General features: G+C 41.5%; 1 protein-coding gene across 1 annotated transcript; it reads right to left on the bottom strand.

Moving 5' to 3' along the window:
- Nucleotides 1–1366: 1366 nt before the first annotated feature.
- On the bottom strand, nucleotides 1367–22810 carry LOC138603682 (bile salt export pump-like). The gene is made up of 28 exons (XM_069675563.1): nucleotides 22732–22810; nucleotides 22588–22606; nucleotides 21462–21491; nucleotides 21328–21379; nucleotides 20915–21219; nucleotides 20696–20783; nucleotides 19409–19542; nucleotides 19141–19312; nucleotides 18008–18132; nucleotides 17744–17918; nucleotides 17510–17623; nucleotides 17281–17391; nucleotides 17050–17175; nucleotides 15864–16067; nucleotides 15618–15788; nucleotides 14218–14419; nucleotides 14045–14114; nucleotides 13504–13624; nucleotides 13136–13306; nucleotides 11509–11613; nucleotides 11107–11268; nucleotides 10175–10378; nucleotides 9250–9491; nucleotides 7692–7848; nucleotides 7087–7284; nucleotides 5111–5317; nucleotides 2759–2905; nucleotides 1367–2334 (listed from the first exon to the last, which is right to left on the bottom strand). Exons 1-28 carry the CDS (start codon nucleotides 22808–22810, stop codon nucleotides 2134–2136), a joined length of 4092 nt encoding a protein of 1363 aa, XP_069531664.1. The 3' UTR covers nucleotides 1367–2133.
- Nucleotides 22811–23757: the final 947 nt, after the last annotated feature.

Here is a 23757-nt window from a genome sequence, read left to right as displayed (position 1 = left end):
TCAACACAGGTTAGCGCGGAATAGAGAATGAGGCGGCGGCGGCGGATTAAATAGTCCTGTTGGAATTCATGCGGTCACGGAGTTCTTAAGTAGCTGTGTTGTGCTATCAAACTGCTTCATGGTTTAGTTTATGTAAGTGAAAATATAGCGAGAGAGGCCTATAGAAGCGCCGCGCTATAAACAGCTAAGCCCTGAAATGCTGCCATCCGGCATTATCTTCACATAGCAGGAAGCTCTGTCTGCTTCATCCCAACATGTGCCTCCGTGGAAGGCAGCAGCAGGTGCTTACGCTGGTGTGCTTACTATGCTTGTACTGAGTGATACCGACAGCACATCTCGGCGTTATTACAAGCATATCTTGGCATTTGAAAAACTGACTGACAGCTACAAAATATATTCCTCACTTACAGTTTTACGCTTGTAATTTTTGCACATTTTAGCGTCTTTAATACAAATCACACATTCTGAACAGGGTTTATAAAGCTAAACATTCATCTTTAGGTGCATTTCCTGCCAGGCTGCGTGTGATTTGTATTCATCTGTGCTCGTTTCTGACACTGAACCTCACATGACATGTGCCATCCATCACGGTGACCGTTTCCTTGCCTTTGTTTTTCCCATTAAGTTATTTTATCATTATGTGGTAATGCAGTTGAAAGCAGGAGCTATTTTCTCTCATTTAGCGGAAACCTGACAAGGTAATAAAGGTTATATATGACTAAATTAATAAAATAATAGGCTACCCAAGAAATATGGTGCTGTTTATAACACTTTAAAAGGAATGTAAATTAGAAAAGAGGCACACAATGAAGAAAAAGCTTTTCCACTTTTAATTCTGTCCACTTTAAGGCTCTAAATCTAAAAATGTTAATGTTTGTTTATTGTTCCTCTACTGAATGTGTTTTCCAACAACACGACTACACTGTGCTCTAGCAGTCAGCTGTCAAGTGTCCTTGAACGCATCACGAGTTAGAGCTTTAAAGTAGCCCCATAGGACGGCCACGCAGGTGATTTCACTTAACTGGCTGATTAAAAAGCCTTCTGGCTGCGTGGGCGTGGACACACCTTCATTAATCTCATTGGTCCACAGAGGCCTGAGACAATCACCAGCGAAGCTCCGCCCACCTCCAACACGAGCAGAGGTCTAATTAGCTCTATTGAAAACACCTGTGAGGGTAGACAGGGCCTTTTTAAACACACTGAAAACGACAGTGTGAACCACACTTTACTGAGTAATCAAGTTCAGACACTTTGATAGTTTTATTTCAATTTCACACAAAGAGTAAAAAATAGGACCCTCCATACAGCATTACAAGCTCAGATTAAACAGTAAAAAAACAAGCACACATTCAGGAGCTGAGAGGAGGAACACAGTTAATAGGAATTACACTTAATTATATAATACTAGTCTTTACACACATAACATGATTTCTTTGTAACAAATCTACATAATGATATTGGCCTTCTTTACGATAGTTAGATGAGCTACTGATACCGCTCTCATGCCTGTGCGCTACAAATAAAGCTAGCAGGGGATTAGCTTAGCTAGTTTCAGAATCAAACTGTGCGCTTTTGGTTTGTGTGCGAGCTCTGTAGTCTTTGGTAAAAAGCCAAGCTAGCCGTTTCCCCCTTGCTTCCAGTCTTTTAGCTAAGCTAACCGTCTGCTAGCTTTTGCTTCATACCTAGCGTACAAACACAAATGTTGAACAATTCCTTAAAGAAAGCAAATCATTCAGCCTAAATGATTATTTTGTAAAATAATGGATTTTTCTTTTTAATCTATATTACAATAACAGTACAGGTGAGTGATAAAAGTAAGTGGTTCTCTCACATCTGCACGATATTTGGACATGACTTATAAAAAGTATTACGGCTGCATCAAACACATTGCCGCTCACTAAGAACTGGTTTGGCGCAGTGTTGAATTGTGGGTAAAAAAATACACCCAAAATCAGGATCTCTTCCCAAAAATAAATACTGTAACTAACTTCTTTGAATACTTTCAGTACATACTTTGTAGTATAAAGTACGCTGTTCTTCCACTCCTGGCATGTCTCCATGTACAGCAATAACACTCCTCACATTCGTTTCCCTTGGCTGCCTCCCTAATTGGCTGCTTTGTTCCCTGAGCAGTTAGCTGATTGGCGCTCCCGTGGTAACCAGCTTGTAGTAGGCTCCCTTCAGGGCCATGAGCTGGTCGTGCGTTCCCTTCTCCATCAGAAACCCTCTGGACATGACCGCGATGATGTCAGAGTTCTGGATGGTGGACAGGCGGTGGGCGATGACGATGCAGGTGCGGCCCTCTCTGGCTTTGTCCAGGGCCTCTTGCACCGTCTGTCGTAAAACAAACGCACACATGAAGCCGCGCTCGCAGCCGAACACACACACACAGGCGGGAGGCATCATCAGCTCTCCCACACGAGCATCACAATTATAGCAATTTGACAATCACGCGTTGATTACTATCATTAGAACGCTCCGGTGGATCAGCGCCGCGGAGGCCTCTCTGCTCCTCAGCGTGGTTCACACATTTGAGCTACAGACCAGATTCATCTTTAAGAGGCTCTACTGGAGGGTTAGTGTGAACTGTGATAATAATAGAAATGATGAATGATAATGATGTTAATGATAATAATAATTAACTGCCTGCTCTGCTTGCTCTCTGTGCCCGCAGAATATCAAGCAGCTGTGATGGCGATGATGATGGTGAGGGTTCAGCGGGCGACGGCGCCGCTGATCAGAGTTTAATGAAGCGTACCTTCTCGCTCTCCGTGTCCAGGGCGGAGGTCGCCTCGTCCAGGAGAAGGATCTTGGGGTCACGTATGATCGCTCGGGCGATGGCGATGCGCTGCTTCTGACCGCGAGACAGCTGGGAACCCTGGGCGCCGACGTTGGTGTCGTATTTCTGAGGCAGGAAGAAAGGTGAGTGAGATCTGCAGACATTCACATCTTGTTCTGGAGCTCAGAAATCCTAATCATTCTTCTACGAGAGGATATTAAGGCCTTTACCTGGATTTATTGCCCTTTGGGGAAACAATAAACTGCAGTAACAAAATGTCACAAGGACACATTTGTCTCTGTCTATCTCTGAACTTTTCGTATCCTTCCTCCAACACTTGATGTCTAGAAAACTTCACAAGTTCAAACAGCTCCTAACAGCCCAACTTAAGAGACGCTCCTAAAATCTGTCGAAGATACAGCTCCGGAAAAAACATAAAGACGCAAAAAAAGATGTTTGTCAGATCTCGATTAATGCAAACAAAACAAGTTCATGTTTAAACAACTCAGTTTTTTAACTCAGGAATTTGGTGGAATAAAACTGTTTTTTAATCACAGCTTTCATGCATCTTGGCGTGCTCTCCACCAGCTGGGCTTTGTTTGGACGGCTTGTGACCGTCCATCTTCCTCTTGATCACGTTCAGGAGGTTTTCAAAGGGGGTTCAGATCTGGATTGAGCTGGCCATGACACGTAGAGAGAGATACTGATTTAAGGAAAATTTGGAGTGGTCTCTTCATTTTTTTCCAGAGCTGTTAAAGTAAGAGACAGTCCAGAGGACATCAGCCAAACTGATAAATGACCCATATTCGCTTTTTACAGATTTCTGTATGACGTGGGTTTTTTAGACCCGGGAAGACCTGCTTATAGATGCCGATTGTCTCTTTTCCCATTGCAAGTGAAGTATACTCTCTTTTCTGCTGCGTCACCGTCTGACGTCACAAACGCGCCTAAACAGGGTTAGTAAACAGTGAAGATGTTACTGTGTGGTATCTATCACTCATTCAGTCTGTGTATCAAACTCGGCGCCGACAAATTTGGAGCAATATTCGAACGCTGCTCGTCGGAGACGGGCGGAATTTGTAGCTGAGATGACAAGGAGTCGCAGAAGTTACCGGCGGAGCATAGTATCGTGCCGGAAAGGGGGCGGAGATTAGTGTGTCGACACACGTTTTGTGTTCCCATCGATGCCGATTGTCAACTTTCCCACTAAGCAAAAAAGCCGAGTGTTGGTGGGTTTTTTGACCAGTGTCTAGCGTATATGTTTGCAGATTACTAACAAGACATTTCAATACAGAAATGCCATTAAGGTTTTAAAGAAAAATTGTCTCCTTTACAGAGTTTGACCACCAGAGGGCAAGTTTTATTTTTACTATTATGTGTTCTGTTGTAATTTTGTTTTAATTAAATAATTGCATCAAGTTTGCTCGGCAAAAAGCGAGAACTACTCAAAAAGCTTAAAGCTGCTGTGAGGAACTTTCACTTTGTGTTGCTTTTGGCGCCCCCTGTGGACAAAGCCGTACCTCTTATCTCTTTGCTGATTTTGTCCTGTACATGCTGAAGTGGTTTTTAACTAAAAATTTCATCCTGCTTTCTTTCACAAGCGTGCATTTAATCGCTTCGTTTGACCCCTCCCCCCCGCCAGAAGTTTCAGGCATTAAAAATAACGATACAGAAATAATAAATCTCATCGCTGATGGTCTGGTTTGCTTTTGTAGGTCATATAGAGTCATCAGAATTAATTTCAGTCTGTTTCATAACCAGCAAAAAACTCCTCACAGGAGCTTTAAATAAAAGCTATAATCAAAAACACAAAACACAACACATGTAATTAATTTCACTTAGATGTATCTCCCTTTATTCCTCCAAGCATGCAGAAAATGGACCAATAAGGGTCTGAGGTAGGCGGTCAGGGTGTTAAAATCTTCTTATAACCTGTACAAACTAGTGAATGTGATCAGCTGGTGTCCCCTGCCTGATCAACCAACACTGTTGACACAGTGGGGACACCTAGTGGTCAGATAACACACTGTGTGAGGCTCCACACACACCTGTTTCTCATTCACAGATTAAGGCACACCTGTCCCTCATCAAATCCAATGTGTTAGTGTGTGTGTGTGTGTGTGTGTGTGTGTGTGTGTGTGTGTTTACCAGCCTCCCACTGCCATTCATTGTGCCCTTGTTCTGCTCATGATCTGTGTCCGTGTTTGTCCGCTCCCTTTTAACATGTGTTTACCTTTTTCCTGTCTGACTTCCTGTCGCCAACCTGTTTTCACAACACAAAGTAAACCTCGCTCTGCCAAACACACCGCACACACAAAGCGCCCGCAGTACCTCGGGGAGCGACATCACAAAGTCGTGGAGCTGGGCCTTCTTGGAGGCCAAGATGACCTCATTCATGCTGATCTCCCGCATGTTGTCCCCGTACTTGATGTTCTCGCCGATGCTGCAGTCGAACAGGATGGGCTCCTGGGACACGATGCCGATCTTGGAGCGCAGGAAGGGCACGTTGACGCCCGTCGAGTCGTGGCCATCGATCAGCTGCAGGAAACAATGGACCATTAGAAGAAAGCAATATAATAATCAAAGAGTGGAAATACAATCCACTTAATGAGCTATCATAATGCCATCTCTGCTCTAATTCCCTCCTAAGTATTCAGAGGTGATTCTGTCCTTTTTAAATCTCAGACAGAGAATCAGGACTTCGTGTTTCCAAACCACTTCCAACTCAATTAAGGCCATTTGAATCTTGGCAGGGATCCGTCCTGGCACGGAGACAAACCTCCATCGTGGACTGAGTGCCCCTTCTTTAAAATAAAGCACAAAGTCAGCATAAATGTCCGGTTGATGAATGAAGTGACGTGATGTGAGAGTAAGAAATACTTCAATCACCGAGTACGCCGAATGTCCCCCAATTATTCTTTGACTTTGACAAATGACAGATTTTACTTTGTACAATGACACTCAAGGTACAACTGGGTCTCATCAGAGTCTGAACAGGAAGCAGACGATACTCTTCAGAATGAGATGTCTGACATTTCGATAAAGGTCAACATCTGCTGTAGCGATGTAATGTTGGCTGTTTGTACCGTCAGACCTCTTATTCGCACGTAAACTAGTACTCTAGTTTCCGTCCTTCACTTAAACCTACAAAAACCAACTCTCTTTGGCCTCTTGAAGGCAGCGGAAACAAACTGTAACCAAAACACTGTAACATTATTAGCTTTAGGTGATTAAGCTAATGCATTAGCCTATTTACACAGATATGTAGGAACCTTTGATTAAAGCTCTTTTAGCTCTGATTTTGGTTTCCACCACCTTGTGGCTCTTTAGCTGCCAAACGTTCCACTGTGTTTACAAGCTAGCTGCTAACTGTGAGCATTTAGCGTAGCATGATTTATCACTATGAGTGACCCCTTTTCCAAACATAAGTTGTCATGTGTTAATCTAAATGTACCGTACAATTTGGTGTATAAGACGAACTTTAATAAAAAAAATGTCATCTAAAAAGTGGGCTGCGTCCTTTAAACCAGTGCGACCAATATACCAGTATAAAATGCAGAGAGATGTATTTTAATGTGTTACAGTATTACCCAGATGATGGCGCTATAATCTAGCGAAAGCTTCGTCACAGACATGCGCTGTCATGATCACAAGTGCAACCGCCACCCTCACAACAATCAACGTCACCGCAGGCTGAGCTCAACTACCGCACCGTCAGTTAGCAGGGTTGCGAAACAGACAGTAGGCTATAATTTGTGTAAAATGAAAGTACATTGAAATAGTGTTGCAATACCTTGTTAAACATTTTTACTGATAAATAGCAATATAAAACCTTTTTTTCCTCTGGGATACCTCCATAAGCTGCCATTTATATTCCAGATTTTACAGAAAGTAAAGTAGCAGTGCCGTGTTATAAAATTAGTCCTTAAAAGTAAAAGTTTGAGACTTGTTCTAAAAGTGTTTTAATGGCTATTAAATTATGTATTTCAGTGGATTTTTTTAATAAAAAGTGAAAATTAAAGCAGCAGAGGTCAATTAACATACTGTTAGTGCCTAGCATGTCTCAAAACGGCTTAAATCCAAGCTTACATAACCCATGTACATCCTCAGGGCTTTTTTTCTAGTTTTGGACGGTTCCCTAAAGCACCGCTGGCTTTCTATAACTCATAATTAATGAACTTAACCTTATGGGTAAAAAAAAAAAAAGAGTTGAGTGGCCCTTTAAGAAGTGTCGAAAAATACACTTTAGTCCTTTAATCATAGTTTAGATTCAAAGAACACAGTGTTTAGCTGTGTGTCCTACTCACCACTCTGCCCTGGTCCGGATCATAAAACCTCTCCAGCAGCTGCACGCTGGTGCTCTTCCCGCAGCCACTGCTGCCCACGAAGGCCAGCGTCTGGCCGGGCTTCACCGACACATTCAGCCCGTTCAGGACCTGGATGTCTGGCCTGGTGGGGTAGGTGAAGTTACAGTCAATGAAGTCAATGTTCCCCTGGAAGTTTTCCTGACAACACAGCAGAGGGAGCAAAGGTTAGAGTCGGTGTGTTGGGGTGATATGATGCCACCTCCTGTCTACAAAAGATAAGTGAGGTAGCAAAGAGTTTCATTAATGCTCGTTCAAAATATTTCACATCTTTTAAAGAGCTCTGTACACTTTTATTTTATTGGTCTTTGTCTTTCTATTGGATGTGATTAAAGGACTAAAATCCCTCCTTGTCTTCTCCTTCCATCTACACATCTCTTTCATGACTGATCTAAAATTAACAAGCAAAGCAATAAAGGAATACCAAATCAGACTTTTCATCTGGATCCCCCTCTGAGTTTAGTATGCAGGCAGAGCTCATATTTTACACTCGGCGTGCAATCTGGCTTCAGAGCACATAACACGTAGCATAACATATGCTCTCATACCCATTTATCTCCCTTATCGCTGTAGACGCTGATCTGAGGCACACGGTCCAGCAGCTGGAAGAAGCGAGCTGCTGAGATCTTGGCTTTGGCGTAGTCTGGTGTGTAAGAGGAAGCTCGGCCGAGGGCCGTGCCGCTGGTGACGATGGCAGAGATCACCCTGTAAGAGAAACACGGGTAAGGTAACCCAACTAATCAATCACTTTTTACCCCGACTGGCTCTTTAGAGTCCTTTTTCCTTCTCCCAGTACAATGTATTTCTTGTATTTTTAAGTCTCTAAAATATTTGTGAACCCAGTTATTTAAACTATTGATAGCTTTATGTGTATTTACACTCTGTGCCTGTCTATATTAGAGTTATGTGTTTTGTATAAAACTACTTATAGAAAGTGGTGTGGCCTCGAAGTCATTTCAGATGTAAACAGCAGGGTTAGAGGCTAAAATGCCTTAAAAAAGATCAATTAGCATTTCAACGCTAATTGATCCACAACTGAAAAGATAATGTATATTTAACATTCAGTGAAACATTAGGCCATATTTCAAGGACACATCATTTAACAAAATAGTTAGACGACAGCTAACGTTAGCATTCCACCACTTTTTCCACTTAGCTAACATTACTGCTTGCTAATGTTACAAATTTACAATAGGAAAAGTCATCGTAAAATGTCAGCGCACATCTTTGACACATGTTTTAACACATTAACATAAGACTGGAAGTAAAAAGCACTTGAACAAATTAAATGCTTAAGCTGTTGACAAAGATTAGCTAACATCTAATATGTTGTTTTACTTTTAAAAAAGATACCAAAATTATGTACAGTTAGACGACAGCTATTGTTAGCATTCCACTACTTTTGGCTGAAGTTGAATGCTAAAGCTAGCTGTTGACCAACTTTCTCTAATATCTAATATTTTTTTATTTAAGAAAAAAAAAGAAACCAAAATTACGTGGTTAGACGACAGCTAACGTTAGCATTACACTAACTGTTAGCTAACACTACCGCTTGCTGTTACAAAATAAAATCCAAAAGGTGTAAATTATTCTTCTATTTTTTTTAAGACTTGAAGTAACGAAACTTGAACTTTTAGTTGAATACTAAAGCTAGCTGTTGACCAACATTAGCTAATATCTAATATGTTGTTTTATTTAAAAAAAAAGATACCCAAAATTACATACAGTTAGACGTCGGCTAACGTTAGCATTCGACCACTTTTTAGCTGACATTAGCGCTGCTAATCTTACAAAATACAAAAGAAAAGGTGTAAATGATTTTAAAATGTCAGCGCACATCTTTAACACATTTCTTTGAAGACTGGAAGTAAAAGGCACTTGAACTTTAAGTTGAATGCTAAAGCAAGCTGCTACCTAACCCATTAGCTAATATCCAATATGTTGTCCCTCTTTACAATTGTTGATTAACTGTTAAGCAGTGAAGTGTAACAATTTGTAGGATTCCCCCGTACAATACTATCACTTTGTTATCCCACCCCGTGTCATGTCAGAGAAAATAGCCACCATGTTATATGGTGAACACCAAACGTAATACCCTTCTCTCACCTGAAAACCAAGCTGAAATGGAGCCCCTCCTGTCGCACCAGGTAACCTCCAAACCTGTAGGAGGCTGAGTTGGTCAAGAAGATGATGCACTGGGCGAAACCGTAGCAGGCTCCGTACACATTCGCCTTCTTCAGCGCCGCTTTGTACGGAGCCTCCAGCTGGGCGTTGTACATGTCCACGAAACTCCTCTCTTTCCCCAGACCTGCGATGGTGCGGATGTTGTTCAGTGCCTCGCCAGAAATCTGCGGATAAAATTCAAACAGTAAAAAAACAAGCATAAGGTCTCCTTAATCTTCTGTTTTTTTCCTAAAGTGAAAAGGAGAATAAGATCAAGATAAATCTGTTCTTATCTATATCCTATTTTATGCTGCTGCAGTGAGCCAATTTCCCCCCATAGGGATCATTACACTTTCATCTAATCCACTTTATTTGGATGGGTGGGGTTTACTGCATCAGGATAATTAAGATAGCGTAAAGGAAGTTCACAGTAAATTGACTTTTAAACACTTTTTCTTTGATTTTAAACTTCCCTGCTCTCACTGCTGCACTGGCTTTAGGTTTTATCAGCTGCGTGTGTCAGTACTGTAACTGCATTTGAAGCATGGGAGGCCCCAGACAGAGTTGAGCCTGACCTTGTTAGCTTTGGAACTTGCCAAAGTATAGAAGCAGCTAATAAAATGCTATTGTACCGAGAGTTCAGCTGCAGGGCTGTAGAGCTATTCTTCTGTGATGAGAAGAGACTGAAACCTGGAGCCTAAAATAGACTGTCTCTTATCTGCTGTCAGAAGACAAATCATCTATGTCACCCTCCACCTGAAATTTTATCGGGGCTATGGCTTGATTTTGACTTGTCACTCAGTATCACAGTGTTGCAGTTGTGACTCATAAAAAGTCTTTGGTGAAGTTATACACAACAGTATCTGACCCGTCCAGCAGCCTCCATTGCTAGCTTGTCCTCCTTAGCGAACCCTGTTAGCATCTTAGCCTGGAACCCGCCAGACAGAGCGAGGAACGGCAGGAAGCACAGGATGAGCAGCGTGAGCTTCCAGCTGAAGTAGAAGGACATGATGATGGCCACGCCGATGTTGGTCAGTGAGTTGACAATCATGCCGATCTGCGAGCCTGTGGCCTTATGGGAAGACAAGCGAATGCTAATTTTCCACATGGATTCAACTCAATCCAAATCAAATTTACCAAATGATTATGATATCAGATTAAAGATAGCTCATGAGTTAGCCACAGCAAGTCTTAGCTAAAGCTAAATCTCATTTTTTTTACTGAACTGAGATCTTGAATTAAAGGCCGGCAATGATGGAGACAAAAGCTAGCCTAAACTCCTGCTAATGGTAGCTAGCTTAGCAAAGAGCGTCTGCCGTTGCATGTGGCGAGTTGGTAATTTCCCAGAACACAATCAAAACTGTAAATCGTGTTAATTGTAGGCTAGTTTCCTAATTTTGTGTGAAAGTAGTTTTACTATGATTATTCATCCTGCCAGTTACTGACTTGAGCGCAGAACCATCAAGCTAGCTAGTGGGTTAGCTCAAGCTAACCATTTTGTATTTCCTGACCCTTTCCTTGTTAATCTTCTGGATTTTTTCCAACACATGATTATAAAAAAAATTTCCCATTTCCATTTATTTATTTGTAATACTGTTACTGTGTTTGTGTATTTAATGACACCTTTTTTTCAGTCCTGTCAAAAGAAAGAGTGAGACAGACGCAAAAGAGAGATAGACAGAGACGGTGACACGGATGATACGAAAGATCAGCTTTCAGGTGTGTGTGATTCGTAACAAGCAGAGAAGATTAACTGCATTTTAAAAAATCAGAATCTTTTATAATGAGGCTGTTACTTACTCCTTGAACTTGTGAGGCGTCAGTAGCCAGACGTGTGGTCAGAGCTCCGGGGCTGTTCCTGTGATCATCAAACCAGCCGATCTCCTGGCCCAGCATGGCGTGGAAGCCGAGCCGCCGCAACCTGCGGGTCAGCAGCTCTCCAGACTTTGAGAAGGCATAACCCTGAAGACAAACACACAGGTTTTTATTTCATCCAAAACACCACCACAGTGATCCTAAACTTAAAAAATAGTGTCTTTCACAAGGGGGTCAGAACTCCGCTCTGCAGGATACAAGACATCTGAAGAATTTTCCAAATAAGGGCGGTCTCATTGTGACTTTGCGCTAACCTTGAACACAAGCAGGGGGTGAAGGCAGAAGCACTAAAGCAATCAGTCTTGCTAAAGCAGACTGATACTCTACCTGCAGCATCTGAGTGAAGAAAGAGACGACGCCAACCATGACAAAGAACAGGCAGATACTATCAATCTCCTTCCTCTGAGCCACGGGATCAGTTACTGAGAAAGTCTACACACACACACAGAAACACACACAAACGCCCGTATAAAAAAACATGTTAATATCATGCTGCTACATTAATAATGTGCATACATTTAAACAGCAGGAGGGAAAAATCACACAATACAGTGATTATCCAGTTGATTAACTTACTTAGAATATGGAGGATTATTAATAATCGTCATTATAATTCTCTATACCCCCTTTGTAGGGCAGCTTGTTGTATGTAATTATAGCACTGAGTTCACTATGACTATTAAAGCACCTATATGTTGAATAATTATGTTAATATAAGGTCTTTTTTAAGGGTTATACTGAAGGCAGGACAGTTTTTGTTTGTTACCAACTGTACCTTGACATACAAATTTGAGATATGAGGGAATGCAGAGCCAGAGAATCCAAAGTGGAGGAGGCTAACGTAGCTTAATAGCTGTGTTTTGCAGTGCTCTTTTATTTAACCCCATTTTTCGGAGTAAAATTGCATAACTGAGTGAATAATATATAATCCGTTACCACTGTTAATAAGCTAGCTAGCTCAAGGATTAACAAGAGCTAGCATGTTCCCAGTTAGCTAGCATGTTTTGGAACACTGCTTGTAATACAATATTAACTTTGGTGGTTGGAGGGTTTTTTAATACATGTTTCAAGACGGTTAAGACCACTGCTAGCCTTGTAGTTATATCATTTAAATAGCCTATATTAGCAATTTTATCTATTTGACTAATTTGTAGCTCTACAAAGTGAAACCAGATACTAACAGACATGTAGAAATCCTTTAAATTTTGAGATCTTTCCATATTTCTGAATTGGCACTAGGATACTTGTAGCACAGTTTTTGTTGGTATAGAAAAAAGGGCATACTCTATACCAGTAAATATTGTAAGTTTAACTTTGGTGAACCTCAACATGTAAATTTGAGCTTTGAGGAAATGCAGAGAATCCAAAATGTAGGAACCTAGCGTAGCTTAATAGCTGTGTTGCGCAGTGCTCTTTTATTTAACCCCATCTTTCAGAGTAAAAAAATGCTTCTAAAAAGAAGCCTGGTTTTAAGGCAGTTATAAGACAACGGTAGAAATACTTCTCTTACATAACTGTGAGAATTTACTGGCTGTTACCACTCAAACTTAAGTGCTTACTAGCTTAGTTAGTAAGCTAGCTAGCTCAAAGACAGACAAGAGCTAGCATGTTCCCAGTTAGCTTGCATGTTATGGAACACCGCTTGTCATATTCACTTGGGAGTTTTTTTACACATAATTCCTGGGGGGTTACAACCACAGATAGCCTTGTAGTCATGTCATTTAAATAGCCTAAATTAGCATTTTTTTGTAGCTCTACAAGATGAAACTAGATACTAACACACCGTGTACAAATCCTTTGACATTTTTCCAGACTTCTGAATTGACGTTTCAACTAAGAGACTTATAGCACATAATTAGCTTTCGTTATAAACAACATTAAGTGACCTGTCAGCTAGCATGCTATATTATTAACCAGCTAGTTGAATGATTTCGGTTTCCAGAAACTTCCTCACCGCCAAGATTTGACTGAACAGTAGTGAGTAGACGGGGTTCACCCCTCCGTTTACGGCAGCTCCAAACGATCCAAAAAGCATATAGGGCCACTCAGGTGTGTTGTACTTCAGGATCCTGGCAACTGGAGCGGGCTCTACAAGTTCATCTTCCTCTTCCTCTGGGATGGCGTTCTGGAAATGTACACATACAAAAGCACATACAGTACAAGCTATTGTTCGTGTGTACAATCTGAGGATAGAAGAAAACAAAGGCTTTGCCAGGAAATTTAAACAAGTGGGCTTTACGCTTCAACAGTATGTAATTATTGTTGACCTGCTTCAACCACCCACACAGAAAATTGGTTGCAAACACTCCCCTGCACACACACCTCGGATTTGTCTGCCTGTGACACAGCGTAGGCTCTGGGGCCGAGTTCTCCGGCGATGGAAACAGAGGATTCCGGGATCAGATTGGAGAGCTGAGATCGGGACCGCTGGCGGATTGAGGATCTGCGACAATAATGAACTTACAGGTTGGAAAATAGTCGCCATTATCTCTTCATACACATGAATATAAAAGAGCTAAATGGCTGTGTTGTTCCTCCTGCTCTTCTTGCTTTAATTACTCGGCGCTTGTTATGGTGCTGATAGAGGACCTTAAGCCTCCTCTGCTCTCACACCATTTGTAAGTGGCTCTGGATGATAGTGTCAGCTAAATGCTCCAAATGTTGGACTAAATGTAAAAGGGTAATTAAGTAAATGAAGGTACCAGTTTCAGCCGTGACACTGCTCAATTTCAGCCGGAGAGTTACAACAGTAATAATCCTATTTAGATGCACAGTCAGGACCATGCAAATAGATATTATACAAGTAAGCCAACGAGAGAATGATAAAGGGCACGGGGTGATGGAGAGTGTGTTTGTGTAATACCTCAAGCTGGCACGGTAGCTGCCTGCTCTGGATAGACTCCGCTTCTCTGCCTCCTCTTCCTTGTTAGCCACTGATGAAAGAGAGCCAGCAAACGGTGGGGTTTACGATCAGTTTATCTTTACATAAGTTTCTATATGTGAGTCGATATCTTTCTGAGATTTATTTGGGCCTACTTTGGCGAGCCTTCTCGTTCAGAGCCTTGTCCCCTTGGCTCTGCAGGGTGACCAGAGTGAAGTAGACCCCCTTCCTCTCCAGCAGTTCGTTGTGTTTGCCTCTCTCCACAGCTCGGCCGTGTTCGTATCCAACGATCACATCTGCGTTCTTTATTGTGGACAGCCGGTGAGCGATGGAGATGGTGGTGCGGCCCATGCGTACCTACGACAAAATCAAATGTATGTTGGCGCATCATGTCTGCAAGGAAGTTAGAACATCGACAGCTTAATGATCCTGACTTTCGGGATATAGCGACTGATAATAACTAAGATTTGGTCTAGCGGTGTTCCAATATTGATACCAGTATTGATATCGGCCTCCGATACTGCCTTAAATAAGGTATCGGCGAGTATGCTAGTCAACGCACCAATCTGATACCATGATTCATTAGCCTTACCAAAAAATCCACAGGTTTCAGGTAACTTGTCATGTGACAATAACAAGCAACAGCAGCACAATACTAGCTTAGACTGTAATGGTGATTCAAGCTAGCAAAATGTCAGCAATTAGCATTTTTACACCAATAATATTTTGGTTAATCATTCTTGTAGGTTTACTTGGTGTAGGCCAAGTGTAGGTGTCGGAATCGGTAAATGAAGGAAAATGGTATTGGACCATCCCTGAATTTATTCTTCACACATCCGAAGTATTGACGTTAAATTTCCAATGAGATCATGTTTTTTTGTCTTGCATTTATTGTCACATGTTCGCTAGTATCTAGCTCAACAGTGAAAAAAAACGATGACTCATCTCGCACTCGGGGTCGCTACTAACTTAGCATCTTTTGTATTATTTTGCCATCCAATGTCCATCTCAAATGTATATGTCCGTCTTTATATATTAGACATAATAAAGACGTACCACCACGTTTGTGATGGAGTGTTTTTGAAATGATGTGCTTGATTTTGTTGAGGGGGTGGTGGTTTTGGGCAGGTAACCAACTCCAGCACTCTTGGACGCTACAATCTTCAATCTATATCAGTGACAAGTCCCTGCCTAGTTTTTAATATGAATCACTAATAAGTGAAATTGTTGCTGTTTTATGGGGACTTTAAGATCATCAGATTTACCCTACTCTTGAAACTTAGGCTCGCAGCTACAGTTTTGTTTCACAGTATTTTGTGCTCTTTGTTGCCTGTAAAAGGAGATTTTTCCCTGTGATTAGTGTGAGGTCATCGTCTTCTTTAACAAAGGCATAAAAAGAGAATCATTGTTAATGTTGCTTTCTTGTGCTGAAAAGAGCTAAGGGGGACCTTCCCTTTCAGTGCTTCGCCTCCAGGCAACACAATTTAACCAGAAATGTTCAAACACCCAAGATGAACACAGAGGCTAACTCGGCGCACAGAACAGTCTGACTCACTTTATCTAAGGCTTCTTGTACAACAGCCTCGCTCTCGTTGTCGAGGGCAGAGGTCGCCATGTCCAGCAGCAGGATGCGAGGATTCCTGACCAGCGCTCGGGCGATGGCGATACGCTGCTTCTGACCTCCGCTCATCTGACCTCCACCCTCCCCCACCAGGGTGTCGAATTTCTGCCAGATATAAAACAACAAATTAGTGGTTACATTTCTGTTCTTTTTTTGCATATAAATCCTGAGTCACTCCACCTGTGGCAGGTCCATGATGAAGTTGTAGGCATTGGCTTCCTTCGCAGCAGCCGTGATGTCCTCCATGGAGACGCCGGGTCGCCCGTAGCGAATATTCTCAGCGATGGTAGTGGCGAACAGCACGGGCTCCTGCTCCACGATGCCTATCAGCGAGCGCAGCCATTGGATGTTCAGCCCTCTGATATCATGACCATCCAGGGTCACCTGAGATGGAGGGCACAGAGAGCAGCTGGTTTTGCTACAAATGATGGATGGTGCTATTAAAGCACCATGCTGCTATAATGTGCTTTTTTGCAACAATGCTTGTTTGAAACGGTAAGGCTGTTAGTCTTGTACTATGTCCTTCTGTAGAAGCAGAAATGAATAAAAACCAAGGTGTGCAAAGAGCTCTAATTCCTGTAAAAGAGAAAAATGAGGCTGTTAGGACCCATTGCCTGAATAATGGAACAGATTATCATGTGCTTCTATCACCCTAGGGGGATGGTTATTTTTAAAACGACTATAATAAAGCTTTAAAGGAAGGAGGAGGCAGCAACAGTGTGTCGAGGGAATTTTCAATCTCAGGGGTTAAATAAAGGTGCGAGGACCCCATTGAATTCACTATTATTCTTCCTTCTTTGTGAAAGGAAATCGCAGCTTTGAGGGCCTAAATATACTCAAGAACAAAACTTCATCAGAAGTGGTGGAAACGTACATGTGACATGGCTCGGGCATAATTGCTCCATAACACTAACTAGACATTTTCAGAAATTCCCAACTGTAGGTTTCAGCTACATGTACGAAAATTGGTGGACATATAAATCACGGCAAGACCTTCAAAAAAGTCTATTGTTGTCATGATGTTATCCTAACAGGAAGTCGGCCATTTTGGTTTTATTTTGGCGTATGAACGAACTCCTCGGAGGCCCTTAAAGGAAATAACATGTTTGGCGTACTTGATAAGAGTCCCAACCTGAACACATCTACTTGCCAATGTTCAGTCATAGATTGAGCGCCCCCTTAAGGTTAGAATCAATAAGCCTTGTCCAACAAACATAATTGGATTTTCATGGAATTTGCACTCTGTTGTCTGCCCTACAGCGACATACAGTAATGCATGGTTAGTTATTGTTATTGTGTGTTCTATATCGCCACTTATTGGACGCAATTCATTTTGGAATTTGAACATTTGAATTGTCAAACCTACCATGCCCTCTTTAGGGTCGTAGAAGCGCTGGATTAGCTGAATAGCAGTACTCTTTCCAGCTCCACTTGGTCCCACAAAAGCTGTTGTCTCCCCTGATTTCACTGCAACACTGAGCTGGTCCAGGATCTAAAGAGAAATGGCTTCATACAAAAGTGGCACTAGAAATCTGTCTCCAGTTACAAATTCAAACCCCAGCTATAGAAGGTATTGAATTTAGAAGTATAAAAGTACCTTGACTTCAGGTCTGGACGGGTAGTAGAAGGTCACGTTGTGAAACTCGATATCGCCTTTGACCCTGTCAAGCTTATATCCAGCCTCAGATAAACAATCAATCTCCGGCTCCTAACAGTGCCACATTTGAAAAATGAGACTTGTCAATAAGACGTAATGGTTTCCTGTGAAGATGCAGTGCCTTGTAAGGATCAACATCCTGATAAATTACAACAGAAAGCATCCTCACTCTGTCAATAGTCTCAAAGATGATGGTGGCAGCTCCACGGCCGGCAGCAAACGCCTCCAGACACGGGGATGCCTGCCCCAAATTCATAGCGGCGATCAGAACACCAAAGAACACCTGGAATGAAGAGGTCAGTATATTAGCAAGAAAGGCTGCATATCATGGATAGGAAAAGGTCAGATTTTTCCATTTGCAATGCTAATCCGTCATATTTTGTCAATATGGTAAGTGTGATACCTGCAGCAGCGTTCCTGGTGTGTACTCCTGAGCGTCCACCACCAAACTGGAGCCGTACCAGAAGGCCAGACCGTAGCACAGGAAGATGATCAGCCACATGTAACCAGTGAAAAAGCCCATGATCAGACCCTTCCTGATGCCCCAGCGCTGTGCTGAGATCAAGTTCCTGTCATACCTGCATGAAGGAGGAAGGGAAGCTTACCTTAGCGACATTGATAGAATAAAGGATAGGTTAGTCTTTAATTTGTGTTTTACACATTTTACCTTTGCACTTCTTTTAGCTCTCCACCAAAAGCAGCCACAGTCCTGATGGAGGAGAGGACCTCGTCAGCTACAGCTCCAGCTTTGGCGTAGGCCTGCAGCTCCATCCCTGTTAGCTTCGCCACAAACTAGGAGGAGAACAGAGGGAGGAAAAGTTGGTGGAGAAGTGCAGAAAAACCAGGTAAAGTACAGCAGAGGCTGAGTCAAATAGTCAAGTCAAGCCAACATGTAATGAGAAGTCATAAGTAAGTCAAAAGAGGTCGAAGTTACATGTTACACAATGTCAAATCAAGAGAAGTCAGGTCATCAAGTCAAGCTAGGAAAAGGAGAACTCAAATCAACAAGGATAGACAAGTCTACCCAACATGTCAAGTCAAGAAAAGTCACATAAAAACAAGGTGAGTAAAATACAGGTGACAAGTAAAGAGAAGTCGAGTCATCTCAACATGTAGCTTCTGAAGAAGTCAAGTAGTCAAGTCAACACGTCAACTAAAGAGAGGCCAATTCAAAAAGCCAAGTCAAGAAATCTTAGGTAAAAAAGTAAACACAGACTCGTCAACAAGCCAAGTCAAAGGAAGTCGGGTCAGTTCAAGAGTTACCAATTCACATCCAAATGTTAAGCTCAGGGAATTTTCTGACAATCCAAATCAAGAGAACTAGAAACAACAAGTACAGACAAGTCAAGTCAACAAGTCAAGGAAGTTAAAACAAGTAAAGAAGCTTTAGGACAAGCTAAGTAAAGTCAAGTGAACTCATCAAGAAAAGACAGAAGAAGTCAAGTTCACACGTTCACATGTTAAGTGAAGAGAAGTCTAGAGTCAGTTCAACTGGTCAAGTCAAGCTATATGTAAAGAGAAGTCAAGTCAAGAGTAAATCAATGGAAGAGTAAAGTTAAAAAGGCAAACAAGTCAAGAAAAGTTAAATCAACAAGGAAGGTCGGAAGAGGTCAAGTGTCAAGCCAAGTCAAGAGAAGTCAAGTCAACAAGTAAAGACAGGTCAAGTCAACAAGCCAAGTCAAGAGAAGTCAAGTCAACAAGTAAAGACAGGTCAAGTCAACAAGACAAGTCAAGAGAACTCAAGTCAACAAGTAACCACATTGTAGTCAACAAGTCAAGTCAGGATAAGTCAGGTCTCACCAAAGCCATAAGACCGGCTCCGATACCGATCAGTGGACTTGCTGCAACAATGACGAGCGTTAACTTCCATCCTTTCACAAAGCCGATGCAGAAACCGCACACGAAGGTGGTGAAGCGCTGCAGAAAGATGGCAACTTGATCCGCAGTAGCGTCATTGATCTTGTTGATGTCACTGTAATACAGATATAACCACTGTAACACATACACACCAATACATCAAACCAAAATACATCAATAAACAGAAATGATGTCACCACCGTCCACTCACTCTGACATGCGAGTGTTAAGCTCTCCTACAGAGGTGCAGTCGAACCAGCCGATCTCCATCCTCATCACTTTACTGAAGTACATCCTCCTGATGAGCTGGATCTGCCTGGCAGCTGCTGTCACCCACAAGGATATCTATACGGTTTAAAAGAGAGGTTATACTCAGATTTGCTCATCAATACATATAAATATAAGAGAGGCAGCAGGATGGTATCATGACCCTGACATCTTCTTAATGGATAAAAAATGATGTCATTGGAGTCTCGGTTGGAATTTTCAAAATTGTACGGAGCCCCTTTTAGTCCCATAAGGTGATTACTTTTATTTTGTGCGCACAAGTTTATATCTAAACAACTTATTTTCTTGTGTGAACAAGTTATCTTCTGCCAACAAGTTATTGTCTTCTGTTAACAAGTTATTGTCCTCTGTGAACAGGTTATTGTCCTCTGCCAACAAGTTATTGTCTTCTGCAAACACGTTATCTTCTGCAAACAAGTTATTGTTCTCTGCTAACAAGTTATTATCTTCTGCGAACAAGTTATCTTGTGCGAACAAGTTTTCTTATGCGAACAACTTATGATCTTCTGCGAACAAGTTATTATCTTTTGCAAACACGTTATCTTGTGCAAACAAGTTATTATCCTCTGCTAACAAGTTATTGTCCTCTGCTAACAAGTTATTATCTTCTGCGAACACGTTATCTTCTGCGAACAAGTTATCTTGTGCGAACAAGTTATTATCCTCTGCCAACAAGTTATTATCTTCTGCGAACACGTTATCTTGTGCGAACAAGTTATGATCGTCTGCAAACAAGTTATCTTGTTCAAAAGAGTTATTATCCTCTGCGAACAAGTTATCCAATAGTATTTGAAAGACAGTTGTTTGATACACAGAGAACCATTGTTAATGTATCTAATAAGACAAAAAGAGTCATAAGTTACGTTAGATAGTGTTAAATGCAGCACTGGGATCCAATACACTAATATTTGCCACTTTCTGCATTCAAGATGTTATAATTTAAGACCTTTACAAGAGCTGTCACAGTGCTGTGGTTCACAATTATTCATGGCTAAGAAGGTGTTCAGTTGTTTGTAGCGTGTATGCCTGTGTTGTTTCTACATTGCTTAGAAAGGCTTTATACTGCAGAAAGCACAATATCCAGGCAGCAGGAGGAGAATTTCATAGTTGATAGGATCAAACTGTTATATGCTAATCAACTTGGTTGTAAGTAGATGCAAGGATGCCACCAATTGATCTAATTTTAGGTGAAAGGCTTCATAAAACGAACCTGGAAGTATCCGAGCACGAATACAGCACCTGCAATTCCAACATAGTAGAAGGCAAATAGGGTCATTTCATATTCAATGTCGAGGATCCTGAGAGAAAGCACAAATACAGAGAATAAATCAAATGTAAGGGCGACAAAACACTCAGAGAACTTTCTCATCTTACACTGTGTTTGATGTTAAATAAAGCGCATCTCGCGCATTACTCACAGCCCACTTACCCACACGACCTGCCCTTCAGCGGTGTCAGCATCTCCCATGTTGCATTGTTCATGAGGCCCCAGCCTGACTGGTTCTGCGTGCTCTGGTCGAACCCTGCAGTGTAGTTCCTCTTCCACTGGATTGTGTTATTCACACACTCCTTCCTGTCGTCCGCCAGCTCATTCAGCTCGATGTCGTACTCGATGAAGGTGTCCGTGAGCAGGCCGAACACCAGCAGCATGAGGGGCTGAGCCGAGCCGTGCAGCACCGCACACACACTCCCTACCACCATCATCAGCACCTCGTTGCATGTGGCAAAACGGAACTGGACAGACATGAAAGACAAAGACCACATTTGTTTAGGTCGACAAGTAAAACCCAAGAAGAGTGTGAGTGTTACATAGTAAAAAATGAAACTGGAAAAGTATTTTACCAGCTGAAAGAAGCCAACTCTTATCGCTGGTTGCTCCACTTGTCCCTTCCCTCTGTTTGAAATACAAGGCCAGTCAGTTTTTATAAGAGGTGAATGTCACAAAGTATCCACAGCTTTTATTATCTTTTACTTACTTCTCATCGTCCTTGGAATTTGTCATTGTCCTGCATGGATGGAAACACAACAAACTGTGAGCTACACAGTTTAACCTCTCTGTGACCCTTTGTAATAAGGGTAAAAAATACTATACTTACGAAAAGCCTTAGGATTGAATGCATGAATAAAAGCAGGATGAGTCATATTGCTACAGTTAGTGTGGAAATGGTACAAAACCAAATATAGACAACTCAGTCAAATACAGAAACACAACCAAATACAGAAACACAACCAAATACCGACAACTCAACCAAATACATAAACACAACCAAATACCGACAACTCAACCAAAAACAGGAACACAACCAAATACAGACAACTCAACCAAACACAGAAACACAACCAAATACATAAACACAACCAAATATAGACAACTCAACCAAAAACAGGAACACAACCAAATACAGACAACTCAACCAAACACAGAAACACAACCAAATACATAAACACAACCAAATATAGACAACTCAACCAAAAACAGGAACACAACCAAATACAGACAACTCAACCAAACACAGAAACACAACCAAATACATAAACACAACCAAATATAGACAACTCAACCAAACACAGAAACTCAATCAAATACGGACAACTCAACCAAAAACAGGAACACATCCAAATACAGACAATTCAACCAAAACAAAAAAAACCACAACCAAATACAGACAACACAACCATGGTGCATGAGTTCAGGCATGAAATCATCATGACTCATGCTTACTGAGAAGTGTATTCTCTGATATATATAGAATATGGCTAAATGCACAAAGGCCTGCCTACATACTGTACATCCAAGTACACATGGCCACGGTCATTGACCTCCACAGAGATTATAGATCTCTCTTTCTAGCAACTACATTTCTGGTGAATGGGGTTGTGTGTACTACCATTAAACATCTTAGAAATCAGGCAGCTTCCTTTTTTATGCCTCTTTCTTACATGCTATTTTAGTCATTCTTGCTAGCTGATGGCTGCAGATAACCATTGATGTTTAAACATCATCAACCACAGTAATGCAGACTTGGCAGAACATAAAAACTTGTCATTTTCTAAAGCATATTACTAAATTCAACCTGTGATAATCATCGACTCTATACTTACATGTAGGAGCCAGCTGGTTCTGCAACACAGGAATAGAATTTTTATGAACATCTATTCGTAATGTTTTCTTCAAATGAAATGACATACCATCCCCCATATTTTTGGAGCAGATCTGTTAAACAAAGCCACACAGTGGTTCCTTACCTTCATCTGAAAACTCATAGCTGTGGTTCTCCTGTCCCAGTTTTTTAATGCTTTGCAGTTTCACTGATCCACTCGGCATGTCGACTCATCTGGGAAAAACGAAAAAGAATCCGCATTTGAGTTGTCCAAACTCAGAATAATGAGTTTATGACAAACTTAAATCCCACTTGAGAGAGTGCATCTATTATTTTTAGCAGTCGTCGCTTTCGAGGAGAAATTTGAAGAAGCTTTGATTATGACAACACAGTCATGAAATCGCTTATTATGAGTCTGAATAAAAATAAACTCACCTATAAGATCCCTTTAAAAGAGAAAACTTATTGATTCAAACTAATCATGGGCTCTAACAGAGCTATTAAGTTAAATTAAAGCAGCAGCCCTCCTTCACTTAAGTCCAGTATCCTGACATGCAGTTGTAGTTGTGGCAGCTTGTCACCTGCGTGTGGGACGACACTCTGTGTACCTTGGTAGCGATTCACGTGCTCTTATTGAACAGAATTTGGCGTGGTTGGAACTCAGGGTCAGAGTGTTTTGTTTAAGGGTAAGTGTCCTGTCGGTTTATGCTGCTGAGAAGGCCAATGACCTCGCGGCGCAAACATTTCACTTGCGGAGGCCCTGCTATGCTTCTGCATCCTTACAAGCCGAACGTGACTGTAGTATTCACACAGGTGGTGGCTTTAAATGAGGATTATGTAATAACTCGGACAAACTGGAAATAATATAGAAATAAAACATTAGCATTATGATGCTAGCTTGCCTGTTAGCCATAAAGCTCCTAATATTTAAGCCGCATTTCTCCAAGGCTTTGACTTGGACAAATGATTTGATGGACCCTGAGACTTAATAAGGTCATGATTAGTGCATAATGGGATTTAAGCTAGCACCAGAAACATCATTGGGAGCTGTCCAAAAACAAGCTGTCAAGGACTTATAACAATAGTTCCAACTGCAAGAGCGGCAAAACATATTACAGCTATTTATTCAGTATATTTACTTTCAATTGGGAAACTGAACAGTGTTTTTATT

Source organism: Semicossyphus pulcher, unplaced genomic scaffold (assembly GCF_022749685.1).
Source record: "Semicossyphus pulcher isolate SPU_LCO1_2020_fin unplaced genomic scaffold, fSemPul1.0.p SCAF_24, whole genome shotgun sequence".
Classification (NCBI taxonomy): domain Eukaryota; kingdom Metazoa; phylum Chordata; class Actinopteri; order Labriformes; family Labridae; genus Semicossyphus; species Semicossyphus pulcher.
Note: the sequence above shows the minus strand (reverse complement) of the source record. Positions and strands in the feature narration are given on the sequence as shown.

Excerpts from the sequence above, each read along its gene's own strand:
- LOC138603682 (XM_069675563.1), bottom strand. The coding sequence starts at position 22,810 with ATGCCGAGTGGATCAGTGAAACTGCAAAGCATTAAAAAACTGGGACAG. Across the intron at positions 21,220-21,327 it reads GAGTTGGCTTCTTTCAGCTG|TTCCGTTTTGCCACATGCAA; the intron begins GTAAAATACTTT and ends ATGTCTGTCCAG. Across the intron at positions 17,919-18,007 it reads GAGCTAAAAGAAGTGCAAAG|GTATGACAGGAACTTGATCT; the intron begins GTAAAATGTGTA and ends TCCTTCATGCAG.